This window comes from Ochotona curzoniae, unplaced genomic scaffold (assembly GCF_017591425.1).
Source record: "Ochotona curzoniae isolate NIBS_2020 unplaced genomic scaffold, NIBS_Ocur_1.0 contig_883, whole genome shotgun sequence".
Classification (NCBI taxonomy): domain Eukaryota; kingdom Metazoa; phylum Chordata; class Mammalia; order Lagomorpha; family Ochotonidae; genus Ochotona; species Ochotona curzoniae.
This window is the reverse complement of record NW_024466599.1, coordinates 58,125,290-58,140,299: the sequence shown is the minus strand read 5'-3', so window position 1 is coordinate 58,140,299 and position 15,010 is coordinate 58,125,290. Positions and strand designations below refer to the sequence as shown.

Below are 15,010 nucleotides of genomic sequence, written 5' to 3'. Positions count from 1 at the left end.
TCCATGCAGTCCTCTTAGAGCCCAATCAATTGGCTATTTTGTGCCTTTTACCAAATGTCAGTCACCTCTTTGCATTTCCAAAATGATCCTGCTTCAACATTCTTGCACAACCAAGAGCTGTATGTCTTGCAATATGTCCTTTCTGGCACAATGGTAATTGCCAAGAATTTCTGGCCAAGAAGTGATCAAAACATTGCATCTCCCTTGCTTCTTTTCTTTTCTTGAGCCATGATGGTATAGTGACCCATACCCCTCAGCTTTCATATCCATCTGCATAGGGCACCTGTGAACCTAAGTGCTTTGTGTTCAGCTTGCCTTGTGTGCTTTCATTTGTTACTTTTCCAATCTTGTTATGTATGTGGATGCACAAAGCATCTTTGTGGATCTCTGACCGCACAAACTCATCTGGGCGATATTTGACTGGCAGAGCTGCTCTCCATCATCCTTTCAGTACCCATTGTCTGTCACTGCCACCAAACTTCATTCCCATTGTCTTCTTCATGTAGGTGTAGTCCCAAATCATCCCTGGCTTTTATCACTTGCACTGTTGGCATTTGCAGAGGTGTTTGAGTTCGAGAACACCATCAGGAAGCCTGATTCCTTCTTTGAGTCTTAGTGGCATAGTTGACGAATCCTTGCATGAGAGAAGGCTTCTTTTAACGGAATGTTATTGTGCCTTTTTAATAATTCAGAGTCAACTGCATTATAAAAGTTTGTTATCAATTGCTCAGTGATAGGCCTGCTCTTGGCCGCCTCATTGTTTGCTGTTTGGTGCCATACCTGCATCTGTATTTGCTGTCTTTGCTGCTTCTGCCTCCATCTTCTTCTTCATCCTCCTTCACTGATGTTAAATGGTGAAAAGTCAATATGATTATTTTGCAAAATAGCCATAAACGCCTGCCTTCTAAGTCATAAGAGTCAAGAGCGTGAGACCTTATACACACAAACATCCAATGATTTTGCCAAGAAAGTTAAATCCATGCTTTGGACTCCATTTATTTAAGTGTAAATTTGCCATTTTTTTTTTCAGGAGAAGCCATTGTAGATAAGAACGTGGTAACAAAAAAAAAATCAAGAATCTCTTTTCCATTTTCCAAGTGTGTTTTATACATGGGAGGCAATGCTATGGCTTCTTCTCTAACACCTAAATGGTCTGTTTTACAGAAATCAAAGAACCAACCAAAATAGAAGAGATTTGGACAGATCATTTCCATTTTTTCCAGAAAAATCAATACATTGTAAAACAAGAAGCCATGTTTACATTGTGCTATGCTGACATGATGAACATGTGTTAAAAAAGAAAGACACAATCAGGCATCCTGTCAGCATGTGTATGTGTAATGTGATTCTTTGTATACAAACTTGGAAAGTCAGATTGATTTGTTTGTTTTGGCTTGGGAGGTGCTAAGAGAAAACTGAATAGTTTCCATGGGCAAATTGGTGTAAAGGCTCTTCTTGAGTAATGATGATATGTCTTCTTATGGTTATTTGCATGACTGCCAACAAAGCCCATTAGTTGTTTGGTTGGAAATAATTATTTTTAATTCATTAGCTTAAACCATTCTTATTAGCTTAAGTATATCATTTTTACTGAATCACAACATAGAACACATACTTGGAGTCATTTTTTTTAACCTTGTTACTAAGGAAATAAAGGAAAAGAAAATATTCTTTTTTATTTTATGGAAGAATGGAAATGTGAAAAGATAGGGGACGCTTGAGTTCAAAAAATCCAAAAGCAAGCAAGTTTATAAACTAGCTTTATTTGTGACTTGGTTTAGCATTTACTTACTGTCTTAAGCCAGTTGACATATGTTTAGGAAAAAGGAATTTTGGAAAAAATAAAGGAAAGCAAGGAAGAAAGGTATCAGGGAAAAGGCATAAAGAGTGAAGTGAGGACAGAAAATGTAGAACCTTAATTAGAGCACATCATGAATTAGTAGATTAAAGGTAATGTCCATTTAGTGTGACATTATTATGTGAGAGAAAGATTGTCACTTTTCTAAAGTGTAAAAATACTGCTTGCAATGTAAATAAGTGTTAATGCAATGATATGAATGTTCTCATACAAGTAATTATATTTTTTCTTACTAGATTTCATGGCTAACTTTTAGAGAATATAATGGACATCTTGAGAGAAAAACAGAGACCTGCACATGATATCTGGATTGATAAAATCATTCCATGACCTTTGATTAACTTTAGCTACCCAAAGATTTATGCTTTGTATGTTATTCTCAACAAGATTTGGAAGTCAGATGAAGTTTCTTACAGTTGTGCATACCAAACACAAAGTCTTCTGATGAGACTGATACACATAGTTACTGGAAAAGTTCTAAGTTGAGATCGTTATGTTCCCAGTGAGAACTATGAAGTTAGCACACAAGAGCGGTTGTGCTCACAACAGGAATCTGGTGTGCAGGTTAGGAATGGAACAACATGAATGTAACTTACATTTAAAGCAACTGTAAGTGATAAAAATATTACTATTTGCAGAGTTTGGACATGAGAGATACGCGTCAACTAAGTCCTCGTGCAGGTTTATGGAACCCTGACTTATTACTGAATGTGTGAGAAATTTGTCATAATATACACTTTAAAATGATTTATTTTACTAGAAAATCAGTTCCAGGGAGAGAGGGGGAGAGACAGAGAAGGATCATCCGTCTAGCAGTTCACTGCAAATGGCCAAAGTCCAGAGTGGAGTGATGCTGAGTTGACAGCTTCCCCCGGTGTCCAATGTGAGTGCAGGGGCCCAAGGCCTCGGGCTATCCTTCACTGCCCTCCCAGGCTTTCAGCAGGGAGTTGGACCCAAAGTGGAGCCATCAGATTTGATAAATAAACACCTACCTAGATTCCACTACTGTAGGTACAGGATTAGTATTGTATGCAATAGCTCCAGCTGATATTAGCTCTTTTAATTTGCTGTTTAAATTTTCCCTGTCCAAATCTAATTCCTTCTCAATGCAATTTTGGAAAGAAACTTGACAAGTTGAGCATGTATAATTTGTGACATTCAGAGGTTCTGAGTTTGTACAATAAAAGTTGGAGAAGAAGTGGTTAATTACAAATAATTTTTTTGGTCTACATTTCATACCATTAAGCAATTCAGAAACTGTTCTAAATTAACATGAATATTTATCATAGTAGATAGAAGACATCCCTGTACATGCTTAAAACTTACAATATTAAGATCAGTCCAATTTACTATTGGCTTACACTGAAGAGTATACACACACACGCACACACACACACACGCACGTGCACACCCCAAACAGGGTTAAATATTTACATTTACCTCTGTAATAGTTAATGTAATCAAGAACTAAGTGCATGATTAATGAATGGGACCGATCTGATCCAATACAAATCAGGGAAAGGAGAATATATAGGATATTGTTATATTGAGCTATGTTAGGAATGTGGTTTTCTGTGACAAGTAAATTGGGTTTTTAAAGTCTATATGTTCCTTATTTTTTTTAAAATTGTTCTAATGAGATGAAACTGGCATCACAACACAATGTATCTAATTGTACAAATCTGTGCTTTATAGAATACCCCCTTTTTGAGTCTTTTTGTATTTTCTTAGTCTCTTTAGAAGAAATACATCATTATTTTCACTGGTAAAAGTATATCGATGGGGGAGATATATACAGTCACTTCTTTGGTGTTGGTGTGAAATGCATGTATGTGCATTGTTTAAGCAAAAGGAAATATAAGTAATTCATACCTGTTCAAAACAACCTTACTCAGATCCTCTAGAAGGTGGGAAACTAAGTATTTTGGCTTTAAATATGTTTTCCGGTCTATAAAAACATGGAATGTACAGAAGTAGAAAGAGTGAGATAAAAAACTGTAATGTAAATCTGAATTGACAGTGGAGATAGATTGTGACAGGATGAAAATTATGCGGGCACTTCTCATTAATAGATTAATATATTATTGCATGATGCCATCCTGATCGCACCTGTTGTCCAAACGGATATGGTAAAACGTCTAAATCCTGATTTCCGTCAGTACCTTCTTAGTGACATTCATATTGGTGGATGTGGTTATTGAATTTTCAAGGGAAACAACCACAAAGTGGTTTTCACAGTGAACAATTATAATAGAATTATGAAAATGACATTGAACAAAATGGGAAATTAGGAGTTTGAAAAAGTCTAATCAACATCTTCTTGGTTATCAGGCATGCCAGGAAGTATTATTTGGATCTGTTGTCAAGTACCTATATGGTACCTGGACACCTAGATGGACCTATTTTTCATCTATTGAGTGGGTTTTTGTTTTCTTACACTGGCTCACATGATCATGTGGGCCAAATCATACTTTTTAGGAGTGTATTACTTGTCAGTGATGGAATGGAATGGGTTAATGGTCTTAAAGGGATGGGAATTCATTGGTAGAATGTTAACTAATGGATTTGGTTTCCTAAGGCCCTACTTTGATTTTTCTCGGTACAGTAGTATCGATCAATTTTAGTGAAGATATGATTCTTTCAAATTGAATAACTGAAGTCACTATGATTGGCTTTGTTCCTATTTGGACTTCACGCTAAGATTCGTATACCTACAGCCATTGAAGAAAATTGGTAAAGAGCTAATTAATGGTTAATTAAAAACATTCACAAGTTTTTACAAAGAAATGTAAAAATGTTAAGAAAACAAATACTAAATCACATAGGAAATCCTCAGGAATTATAGAATATTCAGAGATATATATTTTTTTCCATTACCTCACATGGCCAAGAATAATAGAAATCAGGAGACTGCAAAACAAAACTGAGTCTAGGTTTTTAATTCGGTGCTGGAATGGCTAAAATTTGGATCATGTTTTGGACTGGCTAAAATTTTGGTCATGTTTTTCTATAGAGATTAGCATTTCCACAGGTTGCTCCTAGTTTGTGATGACAAGGCAAAAATTGGGGCTTTAAAGGTTTGCGTTTACTTGTTTTACACCAAATAATAATTTTTCTGAGTCACTGAACTCAGCATCTTTATTATTTAGTCTGTCCCTACATAAAATTACAGTGATAAATACTGGTTGAGTCAAGCTATTATCTCTAACACCAAATAATTTTCATGACAAGAATACAAATTTTTCTGTGCATTGTGTTTGTTAGCCTTATAGTATATGTTTGTTTGTTTGTTTGTTTGTTTTTTCTATGAAGTGTCTCAGCTTACAAAAAAGTTGAAGGTTCTTGGCTCAAAAGCAGGTGCCTGTTGTTGATGGCTATCTCTGTGTATCCCAAGTTTTCTTGGTTCACTACACTCCAGAAATAATGGTGTGTTTAACTGTCTTCTACATTCTGTCCCTAAAGATTACTTTGTCAAATGCTTCTTCCAATCTAATTTAAATGATTTATAAAATATTGTTGTGCTCACAGCCCTTAAAAGAGAAATATGTGTCACATTATGGTCCATGTATCTTATAAATAGGAAAGGCTCCTGGATGGGCAATGTGGAATTTTCTTAGTTCAGAATCCTTGTACTGCTTTAGGACACACTGTCTTACTCGATCTTGAATATCCATTTTCCTTCTGGGCAGTAAATATATTTTAGACACTTCATCCTGATGTTATTTTCCTGAAGACAAGCTTTCTTAATTTGGACTTTTAACCTTTTCTTTCATCATCAAAAATGTCTTATTACTTTTCTCTGAATACCTTCATCTGTGCAGATGCTGTGCTGATATTGAACTTGATTGGAACTCTTTCAAATCTGTACATCCTGTCTCTTGAACCCTTTCCTCCATTTTATTTGTCAAATCTATTTTGCAACTGAGAGTGAGTGTTTTGGAGAATGTCCAGCCTGCCTCATTTCCTAAGAATCAGGTATTCTTTCCAACTCAAGTTTCTGTATATGAGATACTACCCTAAAATAAAGTTGAAACTTGATCTCTTTATTTAGGTACTCCCAGTTTTAATCTACTGTCAACACTTGTTGGAACTTTTGTTACTAAATTGTTTCTCTTCCATAATGACACTTTGTTCAAGTTGCCTGACAACTGCCTAATCCTGTCTTCCTCATTGACTTACTTTGTAAATGCATCTGATTGCCATTCTTTCAGAATGTTCAAATTATTTGACCTTCCTTTGATTTTGTATACTTAGTAGTTAAATTTTGGTAACTCAAACAAAAATGTAAAGGCAGTATTACAAATTTCTAATCAGAATATAATGAATATGATGATGTAGCATTAATACAATTTCTTGAGCAGATAAGCCTTGCAACCATTTCATATCTTGAAGTCTTAAAGAGCTACTCATCCTTTTATGGAATGCTTGGGGAATTATGTTGGAAGTCTGTAGTTGCACTGCAACTTTTCATGAACATCAAGAGGCTAGCAGAAATGAATAAAGTGTATTATCCTGGCATTGCATCTGTCACTGAAAGCTTTGATTTTTTTTAACTAACTAAAAGCATTATACAATCAGTCATACTAAATGCATCTGAAAGGTCAGCACAGTTCACCACTCTGCATCGTTTTGATGCAGCCTAGTTTTGCATTGGGTTCCTGAATCATTCATTTCCAAATATATAATATGTAAATAATAGGAAACACCAATAGATTATAATCTGAACTTGAATTGCTGGTTTTCAGTATGTAAGAATTGTTTAACAAGTCCATTTTTATTCTATATTGTTAGGATAAGTATCCTTTTTGTGGGGTAGTACACATGCCTACTGGAAGATGGACAGATAATTGATAATGTTCAAATTTTTCATGAGAAGCAAGGCAATCCATATTATTTCTAATAAGCACATGAAGCAGACACAATGGTAAATGGATAACCTTCTTTATAATCACAAAATTTGAGAAATGTCTAACTTATAAATGAAAATGGAACTATTGGAAATGATTGTAAAAAAGATAAGCCAACTAGTCAATGATCTTACATGTAAAAACATAAAAATAAATACTGCATTAGGCACTAAGTGTAAAGTTATATTCAATGAAAGCTAATAAATATGTCATTTGAATGTAGAGGTGGAATTGTAGAGCATACAAGTAGAAGATTAATGGGGTATACATGGAATTTGATTCCTGTACTAAGTGCTGAAAAGTAAAAATCAAAATTATTTCGTATACAACAGATTTTTTTTTCTGTCATGTTTAATAGTTAATATTCTGTAAATGATGGCATTCATTGTGAAATATAATTGGTCATAATCGGTTTGAAGTTAGTAACGTCTGTGTTTCAAACTGCTTCCTAAGCTGCCAATTTTGCTTAATTTTAAATTACAATTGCTATGATACATGTATATATTTAGTAATCTAAGAATAAGAGAATTAGAAATAAGTTGTCTTCAATCATAACCCAAAATGCCAAAATGGAAAATTTTGTGTATCTGATTATAGAAATAGGCTTTGGTTTTGCACATGGTGCCATGAATTATAAGCTATTATTTTCAAAGTGAAGTTCAACCAAAGTATTTCTAGGGCAAGAGATTGTTTGCCTTTTCACATATCCCACTTGGCAGAGCAAGTTTGGCTTCTATGTAAATACTTTAAGACCTGTCTCTTCCTCATATCATCTACTTTTGGTTTATTGTGAGGCCTACTTCATGATTTTGCATATTTTGTGCTTTGGAACTTCCAGGTCTTAATTTGGGAAAAATAACTTTGTACTGTACACATTATGATAATGTCTGATTTACTGTGAGAATTGTACTCCAACATTAAACAAAATCTTGGAAGGGAGCACAATTCCTTGGGACAGAAGTATTTAGCCAGCATCATGATTCCATAGGCACAGAGTAGAGGGGAATTTTTTGGATTGTAGAAATCCTGCCATTTAACGGTTTAAAAAGTTTTAAAAGTGAGCTTTACTCCCTTTTTGATGTGTATTTGGTACACAGAAAAGTTGAGGTTTTCGGTAGTGTTTTATGTTGAGAGAACCTTACAACGAAGATGCCAAAGGTAGAAGTAAGTATTGATTATTGGCTTATCTTCTAAATTATGATCCTCCAATATTGCATCCTTGAGTACCAAAGTCACAAGAAAAATTGCAGTTGTAGCAATAATGAATGTTCTACTTTTTCATTGATCCCTAAGAATGAGGTAAGTATCCCTGAAGTATCACATACTGGCTAACTGTGCCAATGCCAAGAGCTTGACCAAGGTCACATAGCAGGGCAATGGAACCTTGCAGAAAAGCCCCTGGGGTCCCTACCTGTTGTTCCAGGCTGTAAGAGCTGAAGCCCTTGCTTTCACTCTGGGTGATCTTCAGTGCTTTAACAGTGGGTGCGTGCCTCCCTTTGAGTCCCAACACAGCTGTCCATGACAATGCCTGGAGAGGCAGGGCACTTCTTCATCCTCCTCCCAGATGTCCCTTTACTTGGTCAAGAACCAATGAGGAAGCCAAAAGGCATGGCAGCGTAATGTGGAGAAGACCCAACCGTATCTCTTTCAGTGCTTAAGTCTTGCGATTTAACTCTTTTTCCCAGTAACCCTCTTGTACCTCCCTAATCCCTTCCCAATTAGGGTACTTTATTTTGTTCTCTTGCTTTCTCTCTCACGCTCTCTTTTCTGTATCTCTCGGAAATCAGACAGGAGTTCAGAGCACTTTCACTACCTTTTATGAGGTAGATTGTGATGTCATAGATGGGGGCAGGGCTAGTCAACTTTCTACCCACCTCCCAACCTGTGCTGAGGGAGCTCCGATCGGGAGTGGAAGCAGTGATTCCTCCATGGTGAGTAACTTGCTTTCTAATATAATGTCTCCCATTGTAATCATTGATTCTAAAGACAGGGGCTGGGGGATTCAAGGAAGTGAACTTGTATCCACTCAAGCCCTCTTCACTTAGTAATAATCAAGTTTGGGCAAAGGATCTATGTGTTTATTTTTGACATGGATAAGGAATTCCACAGCATGGTTATTCCCCAATTGTGATCAAAACTTGAGAATTGAAAATGGTATTTTCATTCTTTTATTTCTAAGTCTGACTTGGCATTCAGGCTGACAGTCATTGTGTATGTGCAATGATCAGTATTCTATGGACCTTTTGTGAGGTTGTATAAGGAAATGTGGTAGAAAGTCACTCTTCTTAGGACAATTTGGGGGTCAGAGACCATCCTCTATGGATGTTTGCAGAGAGAATCAGTTGGCTTTTGTAGCATTGTGGGGCATAAATGCAAGGTAAGCACCGAATGAAGATTATCAACACTTCGTTATAAAGAAAAGCTTCCTAATTGAATGACTACAGGTTCATGAGTAAAACGGCACTGTTTCTGCATCCATAAAGTGGCAGCCCTGTCAAAGCTACAACCAAAATATACTAACCTGCTTTGGTTACATGTCATAATCGTGACACTGTTTTGTAGGGTCTCATGGCAGTTAAGAAGTATGAACAGCTATTGTTCTTGTGACACTTGAGTTTCTAGTACCAATTAGGTCATTGGTTATATGCTTTAGTATTTTGAGGAGAAAATTTACTAGGGTGTGAATTTTTGTTACTTCCTGGTTATTTATTTTGAAATGTCAAGGTGTAGGCTTTTTTAGAAGAAACAGTACATGGAGGTGGTTAAATCTTCCAGGACTATCGAAACATCTGGGTGGATGTCTCTAAAAGGGTTTGACTGTTGGTATGGACACCCTGTTACTTCTCAAAAGAGGCGAATGAAAGCAACCTGGTATGGGTCATGAACATGATGAAATAAGAGGCTATCCTGTTTTTCAGAGTGTATGTGGTAATGCAATAGCCATGTAGCCATGTTGATGTTCGGTAATTGGGGTTAGTATTAACAGAATGAGTCCTTTTTCATGGAAAGCTTCTCTACCATATGTAGATCCCATGTCAAAATCATGTAGTTTTACAAGGAATGGAATTAATGCTGGTTCTTAAGTTTTCTAACCTGAAGAAGTAAACACTAGGCAACAGTGTCCAGGTCTTGTGTGTTGGTTTACCGCTTAGAAATCTCTGGCCTGCCTTCCATTGACAGTGGTAGATCCTTGAAACCCAGGTAGAATCAAATCTCCAATGCCAGAGAAATGTGATGTCTAAGCATAGCTCAAGTGTTTAATGTCTTTTAGCAACCGCTCAAACAGCTGCCAGGTAAGCAATACTAGTTAGTATTGGACATTTTTTTGAAATACAATCTTTAATCTTTGTGATTAAAAACAGTTGTATTGTGCACTTGTACAAATTCAGAGCATTATGGAATGCCTTGTGTGTGTAGTTGTCTATTTTCATGTGCATGTTTTATTTATGGTACTGTTTTATTCATTATGTATTTATAATTATTTTAATATGTGCAAACCTATGTTGCAGTAAAAATGGAATAGTGAAGAGTGTATTAGATAGTTGCATTTGTTTGGGGTCTGATCACTGTTATACCACTTTCGCTTTCATTGAGTGGCCAGGCAACTGAAAGAATAATTTATTTTCCTGAGTAGAAGAATTGTGGATGATGTGAAGGATATATCTTAATGTGTTCCTGTTCGAACGTTCTGCAAGTTGACATTGGAAAAAATCGTTCATGAGCCATAGCTCTTGAATTCGAATTTTTCAATCAAAAAATATACAGTACTGTCCTACCCAGGGTTTAAAATGTACTCTAAGGTGGTGTTATTTGCATGATTATAGATGTATAGGTAAGTGATTCTGCAGATATAAGGGAAGATAAGCTATTTCAACATCAGTAACTTAAAAATATTGCATCTGAATTGTATGTGAAGAGAGTATCTGATTGTTTTTTTTTTTTTGCTTTTGTAAGTAAAAACGTATTATAAACTAACAAATTATTACTTTAAATCTCCAGGAATTAGAACATCAAGATGCAAAGACTTTATTTCATAGATGTTATGGTCTCACAATATTTCAGGAAGTTACATGATTTTGGGGAAGGATGGATGAGTGGAAAATTGGTGGATGGTGTGCTGAGTGGGTACAGGAAGTGTCAGGGACTGGCTCCTCAGTTTGAGGATCTTGTGAGCATGTGTGGGATGTTAGTCATAGGTCAGGTGCTGTTATGTGATTGAAGAAGTAATAACTCCCTGTGTTTTAGAGGTCCTGGATTGTATTGTGATAGTTTTGTGCATAGCTGGGACTTTTCACTGAGTTTGAGCAAAGTGATAAAGATTTGTGTATGTACAGGAGGGCAGGAAAGAATGCTAAGTCTTCAGGATCACAGAATAGTTTATGGGGCTTAGTAGGTTTTGGTGTCAGATACGCCGCACGTAAGAAGCAAAAATTGTTGCTTATGTTATGTCTTTTTTCCTTAGTATTCATTGCATAAACCATATGCTGATTTCATAAATCTGTTCAGAAAATGTATTTCAAAGGAATGAATTATTATTATTGTACCCTAAAGCGAAATCCTGCATTGCTTTTCTCAAGTATCTAAAAGGGCAGATGGTCAAAGACAAACTGAGAGAAATGAAGGGATGAATATAAAGGGAGACCCTCAGATGCTGTGTAAGGAAACATTATGATTGTGGAGTCACTGTAAGGTTTAGCAATGGTGGATGGTGACAGTCATGAGGATAGGGTAAAGAGAATCATGTAGCAAGGATGGTTTTCCAAATAGAAGTTTCTCTGTGCAGAAAGCAAGAATCAGCCTCTTTGCATATTGGTAGGACTTTTCCTAAGTAATTAGGGAAGAGACTTGAGAAAGAATGATGTGTGCACAGTGAACCGAAATAGACAATGGAGATGTGATTTAGATCACCAAGGGAAATAATAGATGATGTTGAGATAAAAATTATGCTGTAGAATTCATTTCAGGAAATCATCGTGCATATGGAAGCAATGAAATACAGTCTTCAAAGCTCGAAGTGTAAGTTTAGAATTTCTGAAAAAAGGCTCAAGCAAGAACATATTTTGTGGAACAAAATCAATTAGAGGTATAATTCATTCAATATTTATTGAATATATAACGTTTGCTATCCATTGTCATATAAACTATGGATGGATAGATGAAATTGGCATGGAAAATACATAAATCAGCAATTATGATCCCTTTAAAACATATCCACCGTAATTTGTACCTTTCAGGTAGAAAAGGAAAAGCAGAAAATGTAAGGTGGTAATGTATTTGAGCCATCATGGGTAAGGATTCTTCGTGGAGTTGAAGTTTTCTTGCTAGAGATGATCATTCCAAACCAGTGAGCATACTTAACAGGATTCATAGATAATATATGGCAGGCTGAGTGGACCTAAAAATGAGAGAAGGGGTGAAGGTAAAATGAGAAAGGAGGTTTACTCCTGGCAGTAGAGAAGATCGACTGAGCTATTGTGTAATGGAGTTCTCTGCATGTCAAGCTGCACCAGGCCTAAAAGGACACTATTAAAATACAAAATCCTGGGCCACACTGTGTACCCCGTAAAATCAGGATTAGAGGTATTTTTACTGTTTGTAATTACTGTTGCACAGCAAGTGGCTCATTTAAGCCTCACAATTACCGTGTAACAAAACTGACCCATTTTTGTAAAGCTGGAAAAAGTTCCAGAAAAATAAACAGACGTGTAAAATTTGAGAAATAGGGGATTAAAATTACTGTAATAATGAAAAATTTGACTTAAATTTTGTTTTTTATAACCACACTGATAAAATATGTGGTTATTACAAATACACAGAATGATTCATGCAGAGTAGCAGATTCCATTAAGGGAAAGATAAAAGACTTAATTCAAGAAAGTACATTTCATCTTTCCTTGTTGTGGTTTAATATGTCAATGGAAATGGGATGTAAATAATTCAATACCTTCTAATTTGTGTGAAGACAGTGTAAAACCATTTCTTATTGTAGATAGTCAAATAACTAGCAAGAACACTATTTCATTAATGTCTTACTATGTCATATATCTGACCTATATGGTTTTGAAAACTACTCCATACCTTTATATTGGAATGCACAATTGCGCAGATGTACTAAACATCTTTTCTCCATGGACAATAGCTGTTACTGTGAACTGTTTAACTTTGCAATCAGAGTGATAGGAATAGACACAAGGAGTGAGACAGCAGTCAAGGAGCACTGTCACTTTCATGGGACTGAGCCCTGGTCTAGAACAGTGTGGTCCTCTGTATACAGTCACCAAGATGAATTCTAGAGGCAATGTCTGAATTTCTTTATACATGGTTCAAGACTGTTAAAATGCTAAGCTTTTATTTTTCTTTGACATCTGTATAAGGTGAGATGTGACTATTTTTGTGTTTTGGGCAGATAGTGATATCGTTACAGTGTAGAAATGTTGAGTAGTAAAATGGTAGTTTTTTTTTAAATTATTTGAGAGAATTAGTTATAGCATATTGAGTTGAAGAGCCTGAAAAGCATTGTGATATATATAGCCAGGGTCATTCTAAAGAACCTTGGTAGGCAGAATTATTTGCTTGAAAAAGAGTTTGATGTCAAATGTGAAACCGAAAAGAGTAGCATTGTCATGATTTCAAAGTAGAGCTGGAAAAATTTACATATTCTGAAAAAGCAAGTGAGATAATATGTGTTTTTAAAGACTATTAAAGTTATTATTAAGGCATTGTTGCATGTGAAATGGAAGGACAACTGTCATAGTTGTAACAGTGCTAGAGAATATTAGCAGTGTGTGGAATTTGGTTTAATGTATAAGCTAGTGGAAACAGTAGCATCCCAATTACCCATCTATTAAGCATCCTATAACTGATGCATAGAAATAGGGACTCTGGGGTTATATGTGTAGACTTTTGAATTTCAGATATATAGCCATTAGCAATCTATGCATAAATGACTAATACAACTGATTTATGGACATCACTTGAAAAGCACTGAGCTGAATGAAGGAAGGAAATGTCTAAGGGGCATAGTAAGAGCTTTCAAGTGTAGAACTAGAGTTGTGTCTTTGCTCAGAAAACTGTTCATTTGTTTCTCCTATTTTAGACTTACCTGCTATGGATTATCTTGGTGTGGTTACTGGTTTAAGGATGTTCAGCAGTTACAAATAAGTCTGTGCTTCGCACGCTTCTTCCCTGTAATGACAATCAAATGTTAAAAGATATTATGGAATGGATCCTAGGGGGCAAACTATACCTGATCAAAATTTTGAGATCCCTCTTAAAATTTACATAGTTATATGTATGAAAAATTATGGTTCATGTGTAGTTCCTTATACTGAGGGATTTCTTCCCTCCCTCTGTGTTGCTGTTTTCCCTTAGATTGTAACAGTAGTTCAGATCCTGAAAAATAGTGACAAGTGCATCATTATTTAGAGGTGTGTACTATTGGGGTATATCTAAAAATCAGGTTAAAGTCCAGTATTCTAGTGTGAAGAAACATTTTAGTTTCACTGTAAGTCCATCTGTTATTCAGAAGTAGAGATGCATGCTACAGTTGCATTTCATGGTACAAATGCCTCCATTACATAGTTTCTTGATAAATAAAGGTATATCAATGGGTTCCTACATGGTTATTGAATTGTATTTCTAAGGAAGGTTGCTTTATAGTAGAGAATATATGATGTAGTCTGTCAAAAATTATATTTTAAATAAAGCTTTATTGTTGGAAAGGCGGGTGTCTTGTCTTGTCTTGTCTTGTCTTGTCTTGTCTTGTCTTGTCTTGTCTTGTCTTGTCTTGTCTTGTCTTGTCTTGTCTTGTCTTGTCTTGTCTTGTCTTGTCTTGTCTTGTCTTGTCTTGTCTTGTCTTGTCTTGTCTTGTCTTGTCTTGTCTTGTCTTGTCTTGTCTTGTCTTGTCTTGTCTTGTCTTGTCTTGTCTTGTCTTGTCTTGTCTTGTCTTGTCTTGTCTTGTCTTGTCTTGTCTTGTCTTGTCTTGTCTTGTCTTGTCTTGTCTTGTCTTGTCTTGTCTTGTCTTGTCTTGTCTTGTCTTGTCTTGTCTTGTCTTGTCTTGTCTTGTCTTGTCTTGTCTTGTCTTGTCTTGTCTTGTCTTGTCTTGTCTTGTCTTGTCCTGTCCTGTCCTGTCCTGTCCTGTCCTGTCCTGTCCTGTCCTGTCCTGTCCTGTCCTGTCCTGTCCTGTCCTGTCCTGTCCTGTCCTGTCCTGTCCTGTCCTGTCCTGTCCTGTCCTGTCCTGTCCTGT

General features: G+C 36.0%; 1 protein-coding gene across 7 annotated transcripts in view; it reads left to right on the top strand.

Moving 5' to 3' along the window:
* Positions 1 to 15,010, top strand: part of CTNNA2 (catenin alpha 2) — a 1,062,093-nt gene that overhangs the window by 1,034,131 nt on the left and 12,952 nt on the right. For 3 of the 7 annotated variants that reach the window (XM_040993620.1, XM_040993623.1, XM_040993622.1), the window contains one exon: positions 8,553 to 8,696. The exons of the other annotated variants lie outside the window; for them this stretch is intronic. In XM_040993620.1, coding sequence (XP_040849554.1) covers positions 8,553 to 8,696 — 144 coding nt within the window. The remainder of the gene's footprint in view (positions 1 to 8,552; positions 8,697 to 15,010) is intronic. 7 annotated transcript variants of the gene reach the window in all.